Here is a 24,460-nt window from a genome sequence, read left to right as displayed (position 1 = left end):
AGAAACAGGGTTGACAGTTAATGTAATAATTATTGAAAGGTGATGAACGGCAGAGAGAGAGAGAAGAGGGAGGGAGGAGACAGAAGGGGGGTGGAGGGGATGTGTGTGTGGGGCGGGTGGGGGTGGGGGTGCATCAGGCATTTAGAGTGAGCGCCACTCTCTCTCTCTCTCTCTCTCTCTCCTTTCCTCTCCAGTACAAACAGCTGTATCACTCATTATCTGCAGCCTCTCACTCACAGTGTGTGTTTGTGTATGCATGTTTTTTTTTTTTTTTTCTCCCTTCTCTCTTTTTTGAATGTGAGTCCATTCACAGGAAAGATCCAGATCTGACTGTCTGCTCCAGCTGTAGTGCCTCCGGTGTGTCTGTGTGGGTTGTGTAAAGTGTGTCTGAGTGTGTGGTGCGTGTGTGTGTGTGTGTAAGATAGAGAGAGAGAGAGAGAGAGAGAGAGAGAGAGCGGACAGTCTGGCAGAGAAGATCTCGGGGGCAATATAGCTGGATTGTTGGGCTGAAAGACGAAACAGAACGGAATGGATTTCTGGAGGACGTGAGAGAGACAGGAAGATCTGCCTCACACACAAACAGGTCTGTAACTATATCTATTACTCATAATACGATGTGTGCCATAGGATGCTTCAGGCTGCTCTAGATTAAATGTGTCAGAATTGTTTTGGGAGGGAGACAGAGAGCGGGGATGGTGGCTATCTTCTGTGCTATCATGCCAAGTAAGAGGGGATTCCTGGTGAATGGGAGGAACGCAAAGAGCCGTTATTCCCCTCAAAGTGATCAGTCTCTTATACCAGTTCTCTACAACTTCAGTACACGACACTTTCCCCACTTCATCGGAGCAAGAGTAAGAGAACAAAGAGAGTTACAGTCTGTCACAGGGAGGGAGACGGTCAGGAAGGCAGAAGAGAAGTGAAAAGAAGAGGGAAGGAGATAGAAATGTTCATGAGACTTGTCAGCCGTTGAGTTGTAGCACCCAGTTAACGAGGTTAACGATGGGGCCAGGAATTCATTTATCCATTCATTCACCAGCTTGGGAAATGAGAGGGCTTCCTATGGCGGTTGAGATGGAGGGAGAGAGGGAAGGAGCGAGAGATGAAGGGAGCAATTGTGCCCCGGCATTCAAAGAAAAAAGGAAGAGCACATAAAGTGTCCTCTCAGAGAGCGATGACCACAGACCAGGGTTTGTTGCTTAAAATGACGTATGACTCATCCTGTTCATAATAGTAAACACAGACTTACAATGAGCTATACACAGACTAAGAGTCAGTATCAAATTCATTGCCAACTGCATTCACTTGTATCAGGAGTAATTACTGTAACAGATATGAGAATGAGGGGCAAAAATACACTTCACCACAGGAATGAAGCATCAAATAAGCACACATTCATGGACACAGACAGAAACAAACACACACACAAACACAAACACACACAGACATCAAAGCATAAGAGCTCATTATCTGCATTGGCCACTGACCAAAAAAATCTTCGATACTTCCTATTCATAATGATCGCTACTTCTGTCTGTTTTCCTTGCTTAACCTTGCTGTTGGTTATAATTAGCCCTTACTATATTTTTGAGCTCTCACTCAAAATTGGCTCTCAATCCCCACTTTCATATACTGAATATCTGAGAGAGAATTAGATAAAAGTTGAGCCGTGGTTCTCGACCTCAGTGTGCCTTAAAAACATTAGATTATTGTGTTGTTATAATATTAGATTCATGCAAATTCAAACAAACTGGCATGATCACATGTTGCCACCAGGTTCCTCTGTTTCTCATTTTGGAACGTTTATTGGCATGTTACCGATACTTACATGCATATGATCAAACAAGCTTTTAAATGACATACAGTAGAAATACATTTTGAAACAATCCAAACTGGAGTGACATGGATTTTTGGTGGAATTGCTGTAAAATGGCTAAGAACCACTGCTGTAAAGAGTATGTTGAAAACGTCACTTTTTCTGAGGTTCATGCAGAGATTTATCATATTTCTGACATTCACCCATACACGTCATTGGTTCTCTGTGGCATTAAGGGCTATAGAGCTGATTTGGAATTCATTGGCGCATGGGTGAGCCCCAGGTTGCTGAACATGCTTCAAATTCAGACTAGTCTGATCTCGTGGCAATCTGTTGCTTGAGGTCCTATTTGTGTGTATGTGCTTGTGTGTGTGTGTGTGTGTGTGTGTGTGCGTGCATGCGCATATGGTTGAAAATCCTTATTTTCGCTATTTGTTCAGTTTTTCTCCCTGTTCAGCTATGTGGTATGAATACAGCATGAGGAAGTATACACACACACGCACACAGACAAGAATATGGCCAAAATGTCATGACATTTTGCCACACATGGATCCTAGTCCATTATTCATGAAGGGAACTGCTAACACCAGAACAAAACAGAATACAGAAGAGAATGTGTGCACTGGCAAATATGTGTAGCCTACTATAAAACTTCCAATAACAGCCAGGGCATTTATTTACCTCAACAAATGAGAGGCCTTTATTAGAAACAGATATTATTAGAGAACATGAGGTTATCCATGTTTGGTCCTGTATGGACAAACAATTATGAACCCAAAAAGGTCCTGTAGTGCAAAAAATTGTAAATTGTATCATTCCGAATATAAAATCAGACCCACCTCAATCTTCAAGATATACTGACATGCCCCACTTTAAAAAATAACAAAAAAGAGAAGAGATAGATAGATAGATAGATAGATAGATAGATAGATAGATAGATAGATAGATAGATAGATAGATAGATAGATATCACATCTGACAATTTGTTCCCTGAACCTAAATAATGTTTACTATATTTTTGGTTATTATGATATTATTATAGCAGTTGCTGGAGGGCAGTTCCACACTTTCATTTATGGCAACATCGAACATATATTTTGAGATCATAAAATTGACAAAGACAGATCAATTTTGCCATTTGAATCAAAACAAAAGCATTTTACTTTTCTATTCAATAGTATGAATATAGCTGTATGGTAAACAGTTCTTTGGCAGTATTATGACATCATCAGCCTTTATGGCATGAGCACCAGAATGTATCTGCAGCTCAAAGCAGTCACTAACTTCACAAACAGAAGACACTGAGAAGAAACAAATGAGAGGAAGATTAGCAATGAGTTTACGAGAAAATGAAGGAGTGTGAGGAACAACAAATGAAGGAGTGTGAGGAACAACAAATGAAGGAGGGTGAGGAGCAGAGTGAGCAGGTGGAAGAGCAGAGCAAGCTGCTGGGCATGGCGGCTCAGGAGGAGTTTAACCCGCTTAACATCAAACTTCAGCAGAGGAGTAAACTGTTTGAGGAGCGGCTTGTGGAGATTGAAGAGCTCATGAAGGAGTTTGATAAGGATAAAAGGGAGCTTTGGAAGGAAAGAGTCATCGTCAGCAAATACAAACTGGTGGTGGACAAGACGTATGCCCAAGTCAAGGTGGAACAAGCAAAGGTGGAGCAGAGAGAGAAGGAAGCCACAAAACTTATGAAGGACAACGAGCTTAAGGCAGCCGAGCTGGATGAGCGCACTGCAATGCTATCCAAGGCCCGGGAGAAGATATCAAAGGCTTTAGATGTCGTCAAGCGGGAGACGCTTCCCTTGGTGGAAAAAAATAAGATCGATAACCTCCAAGCGGCCTTAACTGCGAGTGAAAGGGAGAGAACCCTTCTGCAGGAAGCCGTTGACAAGCTCCAGGCTGAGAGCGCCAGGATGGAGTGGGAGAAGGAGAAGGCTGCATGGCAGAACAGTCTTGAGGTGTCTGAGCTCGAGATTGCCTTGAGAGAGAGCGAGGTGAAGAGAGTCCTTCAGCATGACGCCATTGGAAAACTCACGAATGGTAGACTTCGGATGGAGAAGGACCGAGAGATGGAGAGAGACAAGTGGAGCCGCCAATGCAGAAGTCTGGAGGACGAGCTGGTTGCCCTCAAGAGGCAGCTGGATGAGTCCCAGCATCAGCAGGCGCTCCGTCAGGAGGCTGCCGAACTGTGTCAGCAGCAAGTCACAGACCTTCAGGCCGAGCTGATGTCTAGCCTCAAAGAGTGGCATAGAAATGTCGACTCTCTGCATTCAAAGACCAGCCAGGCTATCGCCTCTCGGAGGAAGGCAGAGGATCGCCTAGATTCCATTATCGAGGACTGGCAGAGCAACAGACAGGCCATGTCATCAGGCTTTCAAAAGGCCATGTCTGCCCAGAGGGAGGTGGAGGAGCAGCTGAGATCACGCCTAAGTGAATCTGAGACCAAACAGGCTTCTCTCCTCAGCAACAAACAACAGGCCCTGACTGCCATGGAGCAAATGAGGTCCAGCCTGCAGAAGATGGAACATGAGAGCAAGACCACCAAGAAGCAGCTGGAGATGACGCTGTTCAACCTGGAAAACTCCAAACAGGTTGCTGAGGTGAATCTGGCCTCCGTTCTGGAGCTAAAGAGCCAGTTGAAGTCCGACAAAGCCACCATTTCAGAGCTTGAGGCTCAGCTGAAGTCCAGCCAGGCCGTGGTTATAGCAGCTCAAGAGCAAGTGAGGCTTCACCTGACCCTGTGGGAGAAAGAGAAAAACACTCTCTTCATTCAGAAGGAGGAGGTGCTTGCTGCCCAGAAAGAGATGGAGCCCGTCTTCAACATTCTCCAAAGAGTTATACGTTCTATCAGTGTCAAAAAGAACAATGCTCTTGAGGCCCAGGCTCAGCTGACCAAAGAGTTGACCGAAGTCAAAACTGCTCTTCAGGATGTGGAGAACAGCAGAAATGAGACTAAAGATCAGCTGGCCACTTACCACATCCAGTGGGACGAAGAGAGAGCCAATCTCCTGGCCCGAGGCGCTGAACTCCTCAAGGAAAAACTGGCAGAAAGGGACAACTTTGAGAAAAATAAAATCGAGACCCTTCAGCTTCAGTGGAAAGAAACCAGCCAGCTGAAGATGGATGAGATGAAGGCTGAGTGGCAGAAACGAGAGGTGGAGATGAACGAAAAGATCTCACTGCTGGAGGAGGAGAAAAGAGCAGCGGCAGAGCTTCAGGTACAGACAGACAGGATATTTTAAGATTTAAGCTTTCTAACATATATTTCTATTTAAGTTGTTTTGATAATCTCTGTTTCTCTCTCCAACAGCAAAAAAAGAAAAAGAAGCGTGGATACATTGCTGCGCTCTTCGGCAAGAAACAGAGAAAGCAGAAGATCACTGACCCTGAAGAAAAATGATTTCACTCTTCCGGGCCGATACTTCTTACTACCTAAAACAAAACAAAAAAAGCCATGTAATTTTTAACATGTAATAATATAATAACATGTTGGCTAATTGATATAATCTTCCTCAATAAAAATGCATAACTTTGGCATTTAACCTTGGTGATGTCTTTGTTACACTTGCAACTAAAACTAAAGACTAAAGACTACCGGTATTTGTTATGCATAGGTGTGTGGGTGTGTGTATGTGTGTGTGTGTGCATGTGGTGTGTGTGACCTCTTCAGCCTCAGTGGGACTGGCCTGCCCTCTCAAAGTAGATTAGCTTGAAAAAGAACCGAAAATACCTTGTTGCCTGGATACAAAAAGCATCATTAAGCACAATTATCAACCACTTCAGCTCACAATGAGCAAGCTTCATTACAGATTTCAAAACAAGGTAACATCAATGACAACAACTGATACTGAACAGGAGAGTAAGAGTAGGAGGGAAAGACAGAGAAGGATAGAGGATAGGATAGGTTAAAATAAGATAAGATAAGATAAGATAAGATAAGATAAGATAAGATAAGATTTATTGGGTTGAAGATACGTATATATTTTACAGAGATTTCTTATCATTTTATACAAGGACTGGGTTGTACATGTATTTTGAGGCTGCAACAGGTTTGTTTATATTAATATTTTACATTTACATTTTAGGCATATAGCCATGACATCCATGCTATCCAGATCGACTTACAATGAGTAGGGGTCAGTCAAGTAGGGGTTTTGTGTTTTGCTCAATGACACTTAAACAGGACACACAACTGTGAATAGACACACTTGTTCTGACATTTGTAATGTTTGTAAACACTGGAGTAAAACAGACCTGGATTTTGAAATGTAATTGACCAAGAAGGTTTCTCCATCTACAAGTCAAATTCTTTATAAACATATGCAAATCTACCCAAAATCTACACTACCAGTCAAAAGTTTGGACCACTATTTTCCACATTTTAGAATAATAGTAAAGGCATCAAAACTATGAAATAACACAAATTGAATTATGCAGTGACCAAAAAAAGTGTTAAACAAATCAAAACTATCTTATATTTTAGATTCTTTAAAGTAGCCCCCCTTTGCCTCAATGGAAAGGCATTGGAAAGGATTATGGCTTTGGAAGGTTTTGGAAAGAAATTCATACATAGGCATCAACTTCACTATTTATATTTGTCTAAGAAACACATTTCAAGCATTTAAGCGTAAGCCTTTAGATCAAAATGGCTTTAAGATAATGAAAAAACATAATACATTCAATCAGGTGTGGAAGGGAAGCATGTTGGCAGGATGGAAAAGACAGCAGATAGAAAAGATGAGAGGAGAGTGAGGAGGGAAGGGCAATGTCCATGCAGTGAATATCAATACTTCAACTCTGAACTCAAAACAAAATTGAGCTGGAAGAATGCAAGTTTTGCAAGAGAGAGAGAGAGAGAGAGACAAAGAGTGAGTTAACACGAGGGAGGGAGGGAGTTTTTCATTCAGCCAGGAAGAGAAGTGGGAGTATTTGAAACAGAAAGCAGAGTTGGGGCAAGAGAGCGCACGATCACACAAGGGACACAAAAAGAGAGAATAGCCTAACTCATCCCATCTCATTATGTCTTGTATCTCCCTGAAGGTATAGTAGGCTGTGAATTAAAGAGAGCCGAGTTCCTGTCATCTCTACCATCCAGAGACAGAGGGAGAGAGACAAACCGGGTGAAGGGGAAAGCGAATGAAAGGGAGGGAATAAGCGGAGAAGAAAAGAGTTTGGGGACATGGCGTATTGCTTAAACTTCAAAAGATACATTATTTCAATAAAAGATTAAGAAAATACATTTCGTTCCCACAATGCCACACAGTTACTGTAGCTAACCCCTAACTCCCATCCAATTCCCAGCTCTACCCAGCCTCACAGAGTGGGTAAAATGAATATAGGTGACTTTACCCCCCCCCCTGAATATAATGCAATTAGACGGGCAAACAAACAGTGGATGGAAAAACGCATAACCATGAAATGGAGAGGAAGGAGAGAGAGAGAAGGGAAGGAAAGCTGGAGCTAGATGGAGAAAAATGAGCGCACTCCACAGCGAGCATTAGACTGTGTGTGCTGACCTCTCGCTTTCATTCTGGCCACGGTGAATTATTCCTCCCTTTGAAGTGTCTTTTTCCACTGTCATAGATCAAGCCAAGACACAAGGCTGGCCTAACCCAAATACACTGCCACCTTACAGCCTCAGCTCTCCGCTCCTCCATTCTCTGTCTCTATCTGTCTCTCTCTCTCTCTCTCTCTCTCTCTCTCACTCTCACTCTCTCTCTCTCTGGGTGGAGGTCGTGCAATCTAATTGCTGACTTACGCATTGGTTTCTGAATGGATTTGTAAGTTGGAGAGGTCAATAAATGAGCTTTTTAAAATTCATAAAATCTCTCTGTCTCTCTATCTCTCTCTCTCTCTCTCTCTCTCTCTCTCTCTCTCAGACTCTAAACTGCAGTCCTACATTAAAATGTTCTGTGCATGGTCCTTTCTGTCTTAATCAGTCACATCATGTAGTCAATTTTCTCTCGCACAGTGATAGAGTTGTAGCAGTATTTATATTCAATGCACAAATATTGGCACAGTTGTGCAGGCGCAGGGTCGGCTCTCTATTGTCTCTGTAAAAGCTGATTAGGAGGAGTGATGATGAATGTTTAATTTCATCAGATAAGAAGCCCTACATTTATGAGCATACCCGGCTCCAGGCACAAAGCCTGAGAGGCTTTCACTAAGACAAGCACTCCCCCTGCTGTTTGGATGCTGACTGGGAATTTCACATCATTACAGAGTCTTACAGTTAAATAATGTACAAACGTTCCTGTGTTCAACTGCAGGGGCTCTCCAATTTTTTCATGTGCAGGACCCTTAATAGACATGCAGTGGACCACAGTCCCGCATTGGATAAGATTTTGAGCAAAAAAACCCCATCCAAAATTATTTGTGTAGTTGTGATTTAGTAAAGAATTGCAGAGGGGCAGGGAAACCATTCTCTCATTGTGTTTACCTGTAGTGAGTGAAATAATAGTGAAATTAAAATTTGAGTTCACGGTAACCCCCTCAAGGAACTGGAGTTGTCCTGTTCTATTATACAGTTTTGAGCTGCATTACTTGCATTTCTTGCATTTCCTTTACCTATTGCGCTTAAATGTATTTGTTGCAAATGCCAATACTTTTTGCCAAGACTCATCTATGTGCTCTGATCAGTCTTACACCAAGTGGGTGGGGTTTGCCATACAGAGCAACAGGAAAGTGCCCGAGTGCCAGAAAGTTTAGTCAATAACAAGAAAGTATTTGAAAGTCAATTTGGTCTATGTTTCTACACTACATGAATTTTCCTGATGCAGCAAATCACACCCATCTGCTGTTCCAAGTGGGTTAAAACAAAACTAGTGTTTGCAACTGCTATTTGACAGAAGTCTGGTTCTGGTGCTTCTTAAGTAAACTGTTGGCCTCACCAGACCTGCGTCAAAGATTATCTGCAAATTATTCCATTTATCTTGTAATCTGCATGGACTACCTAGTAATCTGCTTCAGGACAAATCAGATACTGTTGGCTAAGTCAAAGTATACAAAACTGATTTCAAAATGAAACTAGAAGGGTGCTATTATTGCTTGTTCGTGAGTCGGATCCGGATCCGCTCCAAAATTGAATGGGTTCTTCCTTGGCCCATGCTACACCCTTCCATGAAGTTTCATGAAAATTGGGCCAGTAGTTTTTCCGTAATCCTGCTAACAGACAAACAGACAAACTAACAAACAAACGGCACCGAAAACATAACCTCCTTGGCGGAGGTAACTACTTACAAATGGCATTTGACCACAGGCTGCCACTCACTATGAATGAGATGAGTGGACAGTAGTAGACTTCAAATGTGGGTGAGTGGGAGGACATGGGTTCAAGCCGCTGTGACAACAAGCATCTGTCCTGCTGAAGTGTCCTTGAGCAAGACACTGAATCCATACCAGCTCCAAGGGCGATGTTGTGTAGCTGACCCTGACCTTTGACCTCCCTGCAGACAGGGGCAAGCAAAAAGAGAATTCCCCCCTGCAGATCAATTCATTTGTGTGTAGCGTATCGCACACATGAATGCTGAAGTTACTGTGTCTGTTACTGTGTCTCTGCTGTTTTACAATAAACCTCACTCATGCTCTCCCTCTCTCCTGCACATCCACTTGGAACACCAACCAGGATGTCAGGGATGGACGTCCCGTTGGTGGACCATAACGAGACGGGAATCTCCCCGGCGGATAACGGGACCTTCCTCCGCTTCTCCCCGACCTCCGTCTCCACGTCGGCGGCCGCCTCGTCGCCGGGACGGCAGGGGAACGTTTACGTTTACGTGTGGATCTTCCTGGGCCTGCTGGTGTTCCTGCTGACGCTGCTCATCATCTCCCTCCACCGGCTGAAGAACATCATCACCTCCTCCTCCTCTGTTCCCGACTGCAGCAGCGAGGGAGGCAGCTCCTTCACCAACATGGAGATCTGCAGCATCTCCTCTCAGAGGTCCACCGTGTCCTCGCTGTCCAACTGAGGGGGCGCACACACACACACACACACACACACACACACACACACACAAACGCTCACACACACACACACGCATGAGGGCATGTGCATTCCCATGTGTATGCATGCTTACATGCAAACGCAGTCAAGGACATTATGCACACACACAACACAAACAAACTCTCTCTCTCCTCTCTCTCTCTCTCTCTCTCTCTCTCTCTCTCACACACACACACCCTCAACCACAAGGGAGCTGACAGGGTGGCATTACTATCCATGCATGCATACTCTAATCCCGATGGCCCATTGATTCTGGTGTGTTCAGGCAATTGGCTGTGTGAGGGAATTCAATAAACTTTTTAACCCCTTCCTGAGGCTCAGGGGAAATATAGCTCGCAGTGTGATGAAGAGGTCTTGAGGGGTGAGAGCCTTTTCTTAACGATTAACACAAATGAACCTGAGAAACCCTCCTCCTCCAGGAACAAACATAATAAGGAATTATATCCTTCCTTCTCTTTTTATAAAATGGATGACCTGTACTGTGCTCATTTCAATTTAGAACAAAAAAAACCCATTGTTTTCATGTGATGCTTTGTACAGTAGATCTTCACTAACATCTGTAGAATGAATTGCAAAATCCATATTCCAAATCACCGATATTAAAGAACAATACTTTGTACAGAAGTTCATGCTTATGTCTCACTTATGTCTCACTTGTTCAATCCAGTTCTGGGAAGTTGTCACTCAGTTGTCAATATCATAACAAAGTGGATGATACCCAATTGTACACACGTCGCTTCACGATGGGACAAGTTTTCCCCATCGTCTACAGTAGGTAAAAGATGGTAAGAGGAAGGTGATGACAGAAATACTGCTATATATGGGAAGGTGAGAAAGAAATGAGGGGGGAAATGAAGGTATTGACAGGCAAGCAGCCCCTGTCTGTAGCTACCGACAGACCAGGTCAGAAGTGACACACACTACACAATGAATATCTCATCTTGACTGACGGGTCTACCGGCGTAACGGATTACCCTCTCCTGCCTGTCAGCTTATATGGCATCGCATTGCAGTCTCCATAGTGACTGAAGCATGAGAGCGGTGTGCGGCTGTCAGCCATGTATGCATCCTAGGCTTTCTGGGCGTTATTTCCACTCAGAATACTTCATTTTCTGACGAGGCAATGCATAGTTTCTTTGACATGGCAACAAAAATACACCATTCATTCAAAACAAATAATCTGAAAAAAAAGGCTTTATTCATCTTCATCACCCTCCTCCACAAAATCCAATGACATGTGAAGAGCTCTGAAGGCTTGGAGAGCAGACTGATGACGGCCACACACACAATAAAAGGAGTGTCAGTGTTTTAATAGAAACCTTTATCCTGTAGATTTTATCAGTCAGACTCCTTGGGTATCTTACCTATAGTGTGCTAGAGAGCTTTCTGTTTGTATATTTGTGGGACCCCTACACTGTCCAGACAAATGTAATGATTCTTTATTGGCAATGTAACAGCAGAACTCGTCGTTGTTGCATGATATAACGCTGATATGGCCTCACACAAACGATCATCATAGCAATCAATCAACACAGCTTTTGAGCATAAGACATTTCTGGACCTGTTGAGATTCAGGCAAACAATTTCACTTCATTAACTCACAATAAACATGTTTTCATAGGGCTCATTGAGGAATTTTCTAAATAGAAAAAAATCAAGAATCAAGTCCCTGATATGTTGGCAACCATATTTATATATTTACATGATGCATTAAATGTGCACAGGCATCCAGGATGAAGAAAGTACAAAATCAGTTATTTATGTTCATATTTTAATGTGCAACAGATTCCACAATGTGGACTATAATAGAAATAATTTTTCAATGGATTTTTCAATTTTCTCATCCAATTAAGTTAAAAAGCAGAGGTTGTTCTGTCCAAACAGTACAAACACTTCAAAAATAAAACCTTCACTGCTTAAAAATAAATTGGAATTGCTTAGATGTTACTGTCAGTCATCATGAGCGAAGTCAAACAGGATTAAAAACAAGAAAAATTATGCCAAACACCTTTGAGGCTTTAGGGCCGTATGATCCATAAAATAAAGCAAATTTATTACTAATTTGCAAATGTATGCACGTGGGGTTTAATTATTAGTTATACTTTAGTTAAACTTGAGAAGTAAGCTCTTTCTTCGCAGTCGCACTTTTTAATTACCTCATCTATCCCAAGCCAAGCAGATAAAAGCACACAGTAAATGAAAACAACCGGTGTATTCCCAGATGTAAGCAAGCAGCATAATGAACTGTGCTCAGGGTCCACGATGAACTCCCTAACAATACCTTTCCAGGTGTTATAATGTAATGAGCTTTTTGCCTTTTTGACAGTTTAAGCGTTATGTTGTACAGAAAACAAGATGTTACTGATAATAATTTGTTCACCATTTCAGCTGAAGCCCCTCGAGACGTTATGTGCTTAACATTTTGGATAATGAAGTACAGAAAAAGCACATCTGAAACAAATGCAGAGCATTCTAAAACATTTTAAGCAATTCATTACATCACTGTTGCAGTCTAATCTTTAACTGATGTGAAAAAACACACACTATGCGGAGACTGAATCCATTGTAAAACCATTTCCTTCCCCTGGTTTTAGGGTTGGGGTCGGTTGCATGAGAACTATTATTTTCTGACATTACTCAATGAAGAAAGAAAGTTTTTCCATGCTAAGACGATTAAAATTCTTTTCGTTTAAATCTCGGTTGACTTGCTTCTTTTACAGCCTAAGCTCTCAAAGCACCAGCAGCCTTTGTGCTTATGTCGGCTGTTAATCTTGCAAGACTTCTGTTTTGTAATTGAAAGCTTTAAGACCGACTTGTTTCCAGTCTGAATGAATGCTGCTGGTGATTTTTTGCACTCTGAACATATTGTATTGTCTTTTTAACGATGAGAGTTAGGTTCTTTTATGTATAGGGAATATTCCTGTTTCTGATTCATGCTGATCATCATCATCATCATCATCATCATGGCTGCTAGGTGGCCCTGCTGCTTCTCCAGGTGCTTTAGTATCCTGCTGACCAGTTGAACTCCCACCACCTTTTTCGTGTCCTATATTTATCCAGGGAATGTTTGCTGAACATGCAAGCAAGCAGCAACATCTTGCTTCACATTCATAGTTACACACATTCAAACCTGGGAGCTGCCCGGTTCAAGGACAGTTTTCTACTGTTTTCCACTGAGCAGCGCCACAGGAGCGGTTTAAGGTTAAAGTGCCTTGCTCAAGGGCACTTCAGTGTAGGTGTTAAACGAAAGGAGAGCATTACTCATTCACTTATTCTTCCCTGATTTTTTTTCCAGATGGTTCAGGGATTTGATCCAGGTAGGAGACTAGATAATAGGAAACCAGCGCTGGGACAACTAACACTGGAAACTAGAAATGTTTGGAAAACTGGAATTTCCTCTGGCAATGTGAATGTGTATGTGTCCTTCACAAGTGTTGTAGAATAATAGTAACAGTAAATATTCAGTGAAATAAAAAAAACTCTACTTTTACGACCAATGAAAATTCAAGTCATCAAATTCTTTGCATATTTTATTTTTCTTATCATGATTTTTTTCAACTCACACATGTCATATTTTACATCTTTGCAATAAAACATGAATACAATAGTTTTTAGGGTTTCATAGATCCAAAAATATTTAACCTTTTTTTGGATACGTAAGTTGAACCTGTTGATAGAGTATGTGCATGTGTGTATTTGATCAAGATGGCTTTCACACATACAGTACATCTCACATTTCATCCCCGCTCCTCCCTCCTCCCCACCTCTATCAGCTACAGAATCATGATATTGCTTACAACTGTGAGGTTGTACAACTTAATAATCACACATGAGCTCAACGTTTTAAATACAAACATCAATGCACAAATAATCCCGTAGGGAAAATGGACCTAAACAAAATGGCAGCCGACCAGAAAGAACCAAGCTAATAAATAATGATATGTGATTGGTGCAAAGTGCAAATACAAAACAAACTTTTACATTGATTTGATTCTCTTTTTTTAAATAATCAACAAATGTGGGTAAGTGAAGGTTTCCTTTGCGGTTTCAGTCTTATTCAGTTGATTAAGTCTCCCACCAAGCCTGAACCAAGACTATATGTACATATTTGACAAAACAATCACCAAATATACAAAGGAAATCATGTTCGTCTTGTGGTTGTCATCCTTGGTGGCACTGGCAAGATCTCTTCATCATTACCATCATCACCGCCAAAACAATCATCATCATCCTCCTCATCGCCACTGTCATTACCATCAGTCTTGTCAACATTATAATAATTATTACACAATATTTTACATACAGCAAGTCATTAATAAATTAAAGGTGATAAGCGCAGTTTGTGTAGTGAAAGAACAAGTGTAGACTCCGAAGGAAGCAGAGCCTTATTTACATAAAAAATCATATTTACCCTGCTGTGGGTAAAAAAAAAAAAAAATTAAAATAAACAAAAACAATAAAACGAAATTAAAAACATAACCCCAGGCAATTTGTCAAAGGTGGATTTAAGTTCAAGCCAATAGCACCTGTTTTGATCAGTGGGTGGGGCTGGTTCAGTTCAGACCATTTCAAATCAGTTTAGACACTTCACAGGAATCTTAATTTGTAGTCCACCCAAATACTTCCCATACCCAAACAATAAAATAACTATAGAACAAAAGGAAAAAAAAGAAAAAAGAAAACTTCAGTTCTTTGTCTGTGAAGCGTTAAGCGTACCAGTAACAGTAACTGCACCAGTCCTGTGTGTGGTACGGGCCTGGTCAACCCACACAACGTCTACTTGACTTGTTCTTTTTTTTCCCCATTCTCCAGTCTGTGTATTTTTATTAGCAGGTTTTGGTGTGTATCTTCGGGGTGTTATGTGTCTGTGGCTACACACGTGTGTGTACTTACACGTATGCACAGAGGAAGTATTTCCACCAGCGCTGGGATGCACTGCCTCCTCAGATCATGTGAACTTCACCAGGGAAAAGTGCCTACGGTTTTCTCAACCAATCCGTTGTTCCTCACTTCGTTCTTCTTCCTCGTTGTACCTGTAGTTTTCCCCCCGCTTTTCAGACACACAGCAGAATGCATCTCCTCCTCTGCCTCTTGCTCTTCTCTCCTCTCTCCATCCCCTTTTCCTCCTCTCCCTCACTCTGTCCGCCTCAGTACCTGTTCTGGTGTTCGTAGTGCCAGCGGTTGAAGTCGATGTTGAACGCCACGATGCTGCCGGACGCCATGCCAGTGATCAGAGTCCTGAGGGCAGAACACACAACGCAACACACACACTGCGTCAGAACAGAGACTCACTACTGTCTGCATTACATCACATCCGTAAACCTGTGAGAAATCTATAAGACACATATGAAATCCACTGTTTTCTTTACTGTTGTGGGGTGTGAAACAAATCTCAATACATCATTCTACATCTATGTCTTTCTGTCAGAATGACGCCCAGTCTGTTTTACCTCTGGTCATGTGAGAGGTCCATGGCGCGGATGCCGGCATCACAGCCTGGATAGATGTAAAGCTGTTTGAAGTCGCACGCCTGCCACACCTCCACAACCCCATTATCTCCTCCTGTCACCAGGTTCTGGCCATCGCTACTCAACAGGATTGCCTGGAGAGAGAGAGAGATAGACAGATAAATAGAAAGAGAGAGAGAGGTAAACAGATGCTCAAGGACTCCAGTGTGTATATGGACAACAGGATGTTGTTTGACAGCATGTCAGTACACCTGTGCGTACAGCGTGCACGCCCATATACACAAACACGACAACATGTGTGCACTTATTTACACAGGCAGCCCTACCCGTGTGGAGTCGTTGACCTCCATCTGGGCCAGCAGTTTCCCGTTTATGCTGAAGTTGCAGAAGCGGCCCCTCTCATAGCAGATGATGCAGTGGCCCTCGCTGGAGACGGAGATGAGGCGGGGCCGCTGGCACAGCTCGGGCCCCTCCAGGGCCCTCAGCAGGTCCCCTGTGATGGTGTGGACCAGGCATGGGCCCTCTGAGGAGGAGCAAGATGAAAACAAGAAGCTTTTTAGGCATATAGAATTTACCATGATAAAACCAACTGGGTTCAGTAGTGACAAATATTTCCAGACACTGAGATAGAGGTACTTTCACTGCAGTTTTTATGATGTAATCACACATTCAATTTTCTTTTGTCATTTTTTTCTATTCAGTGGCTTTTTTTTAGTATGTTTAGTATGTTAGTTTTTGATCACGTCATTTCTATGTTTAATTATTGCAAATAAACTAAAAAGTAAACTTTCCATCTGTCCCGGGCAGACAGACATGTAAAGACACACTAACCTTTTGCTCCACTGATGACCAGTCCCAGCTCTGCACACACAGACACACACACCACCTCGTGGTCGTGGCCCGTCAGTACGGCTCTAGGAGCAGGATAGTCACCTGGAGGAGAGAACACAATTACAGGCACATCACTATAAAACACCGGTTGCCCACCTTCTTTTTCCTCAGGGCCAGACTATCTCAAACCTCATAACCGTTTGCACCCCATGGCAATCGTTCAAGCAACATTAGTCCACAGAAAACACTAGAGCTGTAAAATGTATTTTCTGAACTGCTGTGTTAAATAGGAAACACCAGCAAGCCTTCAAACTCCATAGGCAGTCTCCATACTATTTTGAGCTAATTCACAGCAGTGATCAGTGTACAGCAATTCCACACACACACACACACACACACATAGCTTCCACGCTTTTGGGACTCACTGTTGTTGGGGTTGTCCCCTATAATGTGGTGTCTCCCGCTCCAGTACCACAGTAGTAGAGTGGCGTCTCTGGAGCCGGACACAATGTAGCAGTCTCCTCCGATGTAGGACTCTGACCTGGCCAGACACGTCACCACGTCCCAGTGGCCAAAAACTATCTGGGTCAGCTTTCCTGTAGGGGGGAAGGAGTGCAGGAGAAGAGGATGAGGGCTTAGTCACTGTATTCCTTTAACTGTCTTATTTCATACCTTGGAAGGCCATGATTTCATAACATTAAGGATAAAAATAAAACACTTGACGGCTAAGAGCAAACATGTATGCTCAACATGTCTCAGAGATGATGTAAAATCTACCAGTTTCAGTGGAGTAGACGCGGAAGCTCTTGTCCCAGAAGCCACAGACCAGGATGTAGCGGTTGTCGGCGGTAACCACAAAACAGTGTGTGTTGATCTGGATGCTCTGGTCCACCAGGTCAGTGATCTGACGCTTGTTCACGCCTGAGTTGTTTGCTAGATGAGACACAGAGAACACAGATGAGAACACGGAGATGTTAGTAAGCTAATAAAGACATACAAACGCAATGTTGTTAACAAGATATCTAATTAACTCCAATCTTCTCTGATCATTCGTCACTGAGCTCAGTGTCTTAGAGCAAGGTTCAGGTCAGCTACACTGCAGTCATCCTCCAGGTTTTACAGCCTGTGACTGAGTGATACACATAAATCCCAAGTGTATTATGTGACACATCACTTTCAGTCCCACCGGTGACCTGGCTGCCCTCATTATCTGGGTGCAGATAATGAGGTGTCCTAAATATTATTACTGGCTGCTTGTAATGTTGGCGATACAGGAATTTAAGCTTATTCTACGGTTGAACATATTGTCAGTCAATCCGGATAAGAGCGTCAGCCAAGTGCCTAAAATGTAAAAGTAATGAAAACAGCTGTGGAGACCTGATTTTATGTGCACTGACCTATGAGAGGGTCCATCTCTATGGGCAGATGATGAGCCTGTTCTAGGGAATATCCTGGAGCTCCACGGAGACCTGAGGGTTTACAGATCAAATATTAGAGACAGAGTCAAACACAGATTCACACACACACACACAGGCACACAGACAAGAACACAAACACACACAATATAAAACAGTGAAGGATGTATGACACGTGCATCTCCTTGCATAACCTCTTTTTTGGTGCTCTACTACAATATAATATATATATAATAATAATAATAATGCTCTGCTTACACTGAAACATGTTAGCCTGATGTGGTCATCCATAAGTAGAGTTGCTTAATATTATATCAAATATAATCAGTTATGCTAATGAGGTCATTCATGAATGCAATTAATGCATTATGTCAACATACGTGTCTTGACATAACACATGGGTGGTATATTAATATGAACTCTTTATCTTAAAGCATTAAGAGCATTAGGAGTTATAGTAGTTTAAAGAAAATCAGTTTTTCCTCATTAATGTGCAAATGTATGCAGCAAGGTGCTGCAAAATCTATAACTCTAACTATAGAGGGGTATCTGCTTTGTAAGTATGACGTTTCTGTCATGTATTGTTTTAGTTATTGTGTTCAAAATAATATGTTGACGTGATGACATGATGACATAATGTCCTGCATACCATGTACCATGGTGCCGTCACATACAAATATGGTATAACCGAGATCAAGTCCTGACTTATTTCTTGAAACTGTATTTTTGTGACACCATTCCCATGTTTTCATGAATTTTGTGGAAGAAATGGTATAAAATAAATCAGAACACTCATGTATAATTCATACAACTCAACCATCATAGCCAAATGGCAGTAGAGACATGACATGACACTTGCAGCTACACAGAAAACAACTAATACCAACAGCACCCAGTTGCAAACCCATGATCCTGCAGCCCCTTAACACACACAGACACACACACACACACACACACACTCACCGACTGTGTTGTGCCAGCGGTTGACGGCAAACAGCCGGCTACAAGTGACAGTAACGGCTGCTGGTATGCTGAGGTGCGGGAGTGTGTTGGCTGCCACATGTGTGACGGGGGAGTTGGAGGGGAATTTGAGCACCATGATGACATCCTGCTGCATCTGATCCTTAAACATCAGAGGGCTCTGGGGAAGGAAACACTGGTGAGACAGAAAGAGAGCGAGAGAGAGAGAGAGAGAGAGAGAGAGAAAGAGAGGGAGAGGGAGCGGGGGAGGCCAGAGGAGAGGGAGGGGAACAGGGAGATGGAGTGTAAAAAGGAAAGGTACAGGGAGAGACAAAGAACAGATGGGACAGAGAGGGAAGCGGGACAGAGGGAGGTAAGGGAAAAGGTATATTAGTGGGAGAACAGGGTCAAAGCAGGTACACACACTGAGGGTGGCTGTAGGCCTAGGAGAGGAGGAGGGAGGCGCTGGTTGGCAGGGGTTCAGGACTGAGGGGTTTAGGTCGACATGGAGGTCTGATGTGGAGACACTGAGGCTTGCTGCTGTGGGGCGGGGAGGACAGAGAGGCTAAAACCAAGTCAGAACTTGCTTTAAAAAACATCTGAATTGTCTACAACAGAATCTCGCTGATCCACATGCCTTGGAAATCGAGGTCGCTCAAACTAGTGAAATGTTTTGGTGACTGAAATGCACTGAAACACGGGACTGAAAAGTATTAAAAAGGCGAAACATGCATGTATATACATTCTAAATACTCCATACAGTCTAATTGGCTGCTGAAATGGTTGTCATTGCATAAAGTAATGCAAAGTAATGCCAACATTTGGAAACAATTAGAAGAAAACATTTCTTTCTTTCATTATGCCTGTTTGGGAATTTGGTCACTTCTGAAGTCTGAGATTTGGATGAATGAATTTGGATGTTCTACTGCATTGTTATTGTGTCTATGTTTATTTGTTTGTACTCCCTCTCTAAGTTAACAAAGTAAAATATATACTGTGACCTTGAGAAATTCACCTACCTCAATATCTACTGATGTCTATGAAAAAGAGAAACATCCAAACACTCATGTTCCCATACTGAGATTCACTTCAGGAGCATGAAACATGTGTGGACTTTCCCTTTTGTGTTGTTCTAGTCCAGCACTTTAGCTGAGGCTTGGGATGCTCATACAGTGGACATCGTGTTTTAGGAGCAAATACATAGGATATTGTTATGGAACTTAACATAAAAGCAAAATCAGCTTAAGTTTTGCTGAGGTTTTCGTCTCACCAGGTGCATGGCAGAGGAGCGAGGGGGGTGTGGCTCAATCAGCAGCTGGGAGGGAATCTGACCACAGGCCTGAATCTGGGCCTCCATCGCCTAGAGACAGAGAGACAGATAGAGACAGAGAGGAAGAGAGGAACGGGGGTTATAGGGGAAAGACAGATTGGTAAGAAAAGTCCTAATTTTCCATTTTACTCTGAACATATTATCATAATTCTACTATGTTCACAACTAATTCAGGTGTTGCTTTTGGTAATGACATACAGCTGTAGCCACTGTTTAAGTCCCACTTTTTACTGCATGTTTGCTGAACTACTGCTGCATTTTGGCTCCATCCCAAAGAAAAAACAATTGGAAAAACCAAGCTTGTTCTTCTAAGCCATCAGAAGTTAGAAGGGATTGTCTGGTAACAAGAGTTTTGTGTTGCACCACACTAATTTGATTCTACTGCATAACCTACAAGAAGAACTATTAATGCGGCACAGCTGCAGAATAAATTCATGAAGGGTGATTTTTACAACGGCTACCACTGTAGTAATCAGTTTCTTAATAAGACAAGAGGTATGTGTTGTCATAGAAACAGACCTCCCGTTGTACAGCATCTAGATTGTCTAGGGTGACGGCTCCCTCGTAGGACAAGAAGTTGAACACATTGAGAGCTCGGACGGCTTCGGGCCCTCGCTGCTTGTAGCCAAATATTAGATCAATCCACTGGTGAAGCTGGCACGACACAAACTCACTCTCCAACGCCTAGATAGAGAAACAGGGGAGAGAAAAAAACAGAAAGAATTATAAAACCTAGAAGCAAAGGCAAACCGTCGTCCTCTGAGCTTTGCTTCAGCTCATTATATTTTAGCGAGGACTGTGTGCGCCCCTCACCATGCGGTTGATGCGGACAAAGTCCTCAGGTTTCTTGGCCCAGGCGGGAAGCTCCACGTCGCAGACGGGCACCCCGTCATCCCGCACCCCCAGCTCATACTCATTACTATTCACAAACATCTCCGGCAGGTAGTAGAACTCTGGGATCAGCTCCTGTTGGACAGCAACACACAGTTTCAATTTTATTATTATTGCTCATATTTGATTTCATTTATTATTGTTTTATTATCTGTAAAGCAATAACCCTGATCTATTTCCACTATTTCTATATTATTATTATTCTCTCCATAATTTTAGACTCCAGCTACTCCTACATACCTTTAGCTAGAGACTCCATTCCAGCCTTAAAGTGTTCAGGATATTTAATTCTGTTTTTTTCCCCACAGACATTAGTGGAAGTGACTGTTAGCATCTGGTGGTCAAAAAGTTACACTTTCTAACCTTTCCAGCTGAAGAAAGCACACTGCTGCTTCCAGCTAGCCCACGCATCTTCTCCAAGAAATGTATTTTGGTAGTTATATCTTGTCTGCCTTCCATGCTCCCCTAAGATTTCAGGCTGATTTTATGGTTTTACAATAATCTTTTAACAACAAGTCACTTTAACGTCTCATTCCTTCAGCCCATCGCAGACACATACCTTGACGTCAGCCGTGTCCCGCTGGCAGTTCCTCCATGAGCGGCCGATGCCGGAGAAAGCTCTCTCCGGGTGGTCGAACTTGGTCTCATTGCCGTTGAGGAAAAATGTGGTAAAGGGCTCCTACAGGGACGAGACAGGACAAATTAATCTCAGAACATACCTTGTGTCTCTGGTGCGTGTTCAAAAAGCTGTTATAGGTTGTGTGTGTGTGTGTGTGTGTGTGTACTTGGTACTCACTATCCTGAGCATCCACGTCAGTGTGGTATGAGCAGTAGAGTACAGTGTTGTGTAATGGTGTGGAGGTGTGCCGTCCTCCTCCCACGTCTCGTAGTGTTCTGCATAAAATGCCGCCCGCTTGGGATTCAGCGCTCCGATTGGCTAGAGGAAACCACAGAGAAATAATTGACTTATTTGATGATTGAAAAGCCGTACATGCCTACAAAGCATATCACACATTATTCTTCAATGGTAAGACAATAGAGCTAACTAGCTCACAAAATAAATAATGTGGTTGTGTTTTGTCCCTCTTACTCTACTCGGTATAAATGCAACAAAGAGGAGTGATTCCTACTAAGCCTTTGTATATCAGTGGTACTTGCCTGCTCTGTATAGTACTGTTGCTTTGGTTATGCCATCTGCTTAGCAGTGCAAATTAGATTCATTGGAAAAGGTGAAAAGGTGTGCTGAGTGAGTATGTGTGTGTATGTGTGCTCCAACCTTGGAGAGGTCTCTGAAATTGCCAGGTAGAGTGAGATCCAGCTCCTCAGAGTCGTAGTTGGTCAGGACCCAGGGGAAGACGGGGTACTGGTTCAAATCATTATAGGTCCTCCCTGTGTGGGCAAAGGAGGGAGAGGAGAGGGTAAGGTGAGAAGGTGGATGGATATCATGGATGGGTACTATTGATACCATGTTATTCTATTATAATTCGGTCACACTGTTCAAGATGGTGGCATAATATGGCAACATGGTGTTGGTCTGTCTCTGTGTTCGTCTGTTTCTTTTGGGGTTTTTTTAATCAGTACTGTATATATAGTATGTTTACTTATGCAACTTTCTTTGGAATTAAACCAGCTGTGATACAATTGCTTCAGTAATGTATTGCCATATCAACCAGAGTAATACACTCCAGAACATGTTCATGCAAACTGCAGAAATGTGTTATTCACTATGGCTACAATTCCAGGCGTCGAAACCTCCATGCCTAAACAAACAGGCGAATGCTCAAATGTTTTATCAGTGGCATGAACTCGTCGATGTGAGAATGAATAAAATGCCAGCTGGGACTTGGCATGATGCCAACTGAGCTTGTACGTTACTGTGATAACAGATAATCAGGCAGAGACAGAGAGAAGCGCACAAGCTGTTGACAAACATCTACATGCAAACATATGCAAAGCTGTTTAAACAAGTTTTCACTGGCTTAGCTTGTGTGCCCAGATTGACCGGTGTCCACAGCTGATAGAAAGCATTACCATTTGCCTGGATGTGTATCTTCTAATATATATGAAATATGTCAAAATATATTACAACATCTGGTCTGGTTTTCTATGGAAATGCTTTTGCCCTACAAGGAATTACTGGAAATGTAAATAAATCAAGCAATTAAGCAAATTATTTTCAGTTTGTTGCTTATATTACATTCCTATGGACTGTTTGAATTCCTTTACATATACATTATAGTACATTATCATGTACACTGTCATGCTGTTTGTATTCATTTGTGTATTTTTTGTGTGTACATGTATGTATATGTATTTACAGTTCACACTGCTGATATAAAATAATAACAACAATACTCTATACTCTACACCGGGGGCTTTGTGTGAGATCAGAGGGAGTTCCCCTTACCTGCAATAGTGTTGAGGAACATGAGGTACTCAAAGTTGGAGATCTCTCTCCTCTGCCAGCGCTGGGTCATGTTGGAGGACTTGAACAGCTGACGAGGGGTGGCCAAGGAAATCCGCCTGGGAAGCACACACACACACACACACACACACACACATTATTATAACACACATTCTTTCTATCAAACTAGGCAAAAATACAATTGCAACTCAAATATACAACACACCACTAGTTGACTAACTGATCTATTTATTGCACATAAAACATGTTCAACCATGAATCACTACATTGCTATTCCCTGTACCCACCTGGCCTGTGGCAGGCCATAGCTCGTTCCGACCCCCACCCGTGGGAGACTGTACACCACCCTCTTCACTGTGGCCTGGTCGGGGAAGTTAAACATCACAGACGCTGGGGAGAGGAAGATAGAACATATAGTCAATCACTCACCATGACTGCTATTATAACATTTACCATTTGGTGGATGTTTTTATCCAAAACGCTTTATATCATGAGCACATGACATTTTTAGTATGGGTGGGATTCAAACCTCCAACCCTGGCAGTGTTAGTCCTCTGCCCACTGAACTACACAGAACCTCAATAGTCCATTGCAGAAGGAAAGAATGGGTGAAATTATACTTAAAAGAGTTAAAAGAGTTGAATGAAAGGAAAGGCAAAGGAAGAGAGAGACCAGATATACACAAAGAGGCAAAGCAGAGTGGGAAAAAAGCAGGAAAAACGCTGGAGGTCTCTAGTCTACACTGTTTGTAGTTTTTGTATTTTTGTTAGCCTGCCATGTCAACTTTTTCTCGTCTGCTGACAGACAGTAAAATAGTAATAATGAACAACTCTGTGATGCTAACAGGTACAGAGAGCAACTGAGTGCGAGTTAGTCGTACCCCACAAGAACCCGGATGGTCTTTGTGTATCTATAGGCTTAACCTCCTGGCCATATTGATGGCAAATAATCAAAAGATTATTAGCCATTAACCAATGGCTAGGATTTATGACAATAAGTTATTGGTATGTATAGTTGAGAAGGCTATGAATGCGAGAATGTTAATGTAAGTAATGAGAAATCTGCAGCCTTACTCCTGTTGGCCATGAAGACCTCTAGTCCGGTGTTCTGCAGCAGGTAGCGTCTGGAGAAAACGGCTCGGATCTCACTGAACATCCACTTGCCATGTAGACCCTCAGAGTAGGCCAGCACCTGTGCAGGGTTGGACATCCATGACGACAAACTTTTTAGCAGTATGCATACAGGACGACACATTTTTTAAATACTGATTAGAACAAATCAATACAAACCTATTCAGATCAACACTTTTTTGTGAAAGT

General features: G+C 42.5%; 2 protein-coding genes across 5 annotated transcripts in view; one reads left to right on the top strand and one right to left on the bottom strand.

Annotated features, from left to right (window-relative positions):
* Positions 1–303: 303 nt before the first annotated feature.
* Positions 304–9,841, top strand: sertm1 (serine rich and transmembrane domain containing 1). Its single transcript, XM_071903980.2, has 2 exons — positions 304–583; positions 9,444–9,841. Exon 2 carries the CDS (start codon positions 9,445–9,447, stop codon positions 9,784–9,786), a length of 342 nt encoding a protein of 113 aa, XP_071760081.1. The 5' UTR covers positions 304–583; position 9,444; the 3' UTR covers positions 9,787–9,841.
* Positions 9,842–14,944: 5,103 nt separating this feature from the next.
* Positions 14,945–24,460, bottom strand: part of nbeaa (neurobeachin a) — an 89,818-nt gene continuing 80,302 nt past the window's right edge. For 3 of the 4 annotated variants that reach the window (XM_078286456.1, XM_078286455.1, XM_078286454.1), the window contains 17 exons: positions 24,215–24,332; positions 23,429–23,531; positions 23,124–23,239; positions 21,993–22,105; positions 21,513–21,653; positions 21,276–21,395; positions 20,639–20,791; positions 20,345–20,509; positions 19,766–19,855; positions 18,499–18,691; positions 17,518–17,589; positions 16,898–17,053; positions 16,546–16,716; positions 16,121–16,222; positions 15,616–15,812; positions 15,272–15,423; positions 14,945–15,059 (listed from right to left, as the gene is read on the bottom strand). In XM_078286456.1, the coding sequence (XP_078142582.1) occupies positions 14,969–15,059; positions 15,272–15,423; positions 15,616–15,812; positions 16,121–16,222; positions 16,546–16,716; positions 16,898–17,053; positions 17,518–17,589; positions 18,499–18,691; positions 19,766–19,855; positions 20,345–20,509; positions 20,639–20,791; positions 21,276–21,395; positions 21,513–21,653; positions 21,993–22,105; positions 23,124–23,239; positions 23,429–23,531; positions 24,215–24,332 (2,253 nt within the window). In that variant the 3' untranslated portion in view covers positions 14,945–14,968. Of the gene's footprint in view, positions 15,060–15,271; positions 15,424–15,615; positions 15,813–16,120; positions 16,223–16,545; positions 16,717–16,897; positions 17,054–17,517; positions 17,590–18,498; positions 18,692–19,765; positions 19,856–20,344; positions 20,510–20,638; positions 20,792–21,275; positions 21,396–21,512; positions 21,654–21,992; positions 22,106–23,123; positions 23,240–23,428; positions 23,532–24,214; positions 24,351–24,460 lie in introns of those variants that run through there. The other variant, XM_078286457.1, reaches the window with a different exon arrangement.

This window comes from Centroberyx gerrardi, chromosome 11 (genome assembly GCF_048128805.1).
Source record: "Centroberyx gerrardi isolate f3 chromosome 11, fCenGer3.hap1.cur.20231027, whole genome shotgun sequence".
Taxonomy (NCBI): Eukaryota; Metazoa; Chordata; class Actinopteri; order Beryciformes; family Berycidae; genus Centroberyx; species Centroberyx gerrardi.
This window is presented reverse-complemented; position numbering and strand designations above follow the sequence as displayed.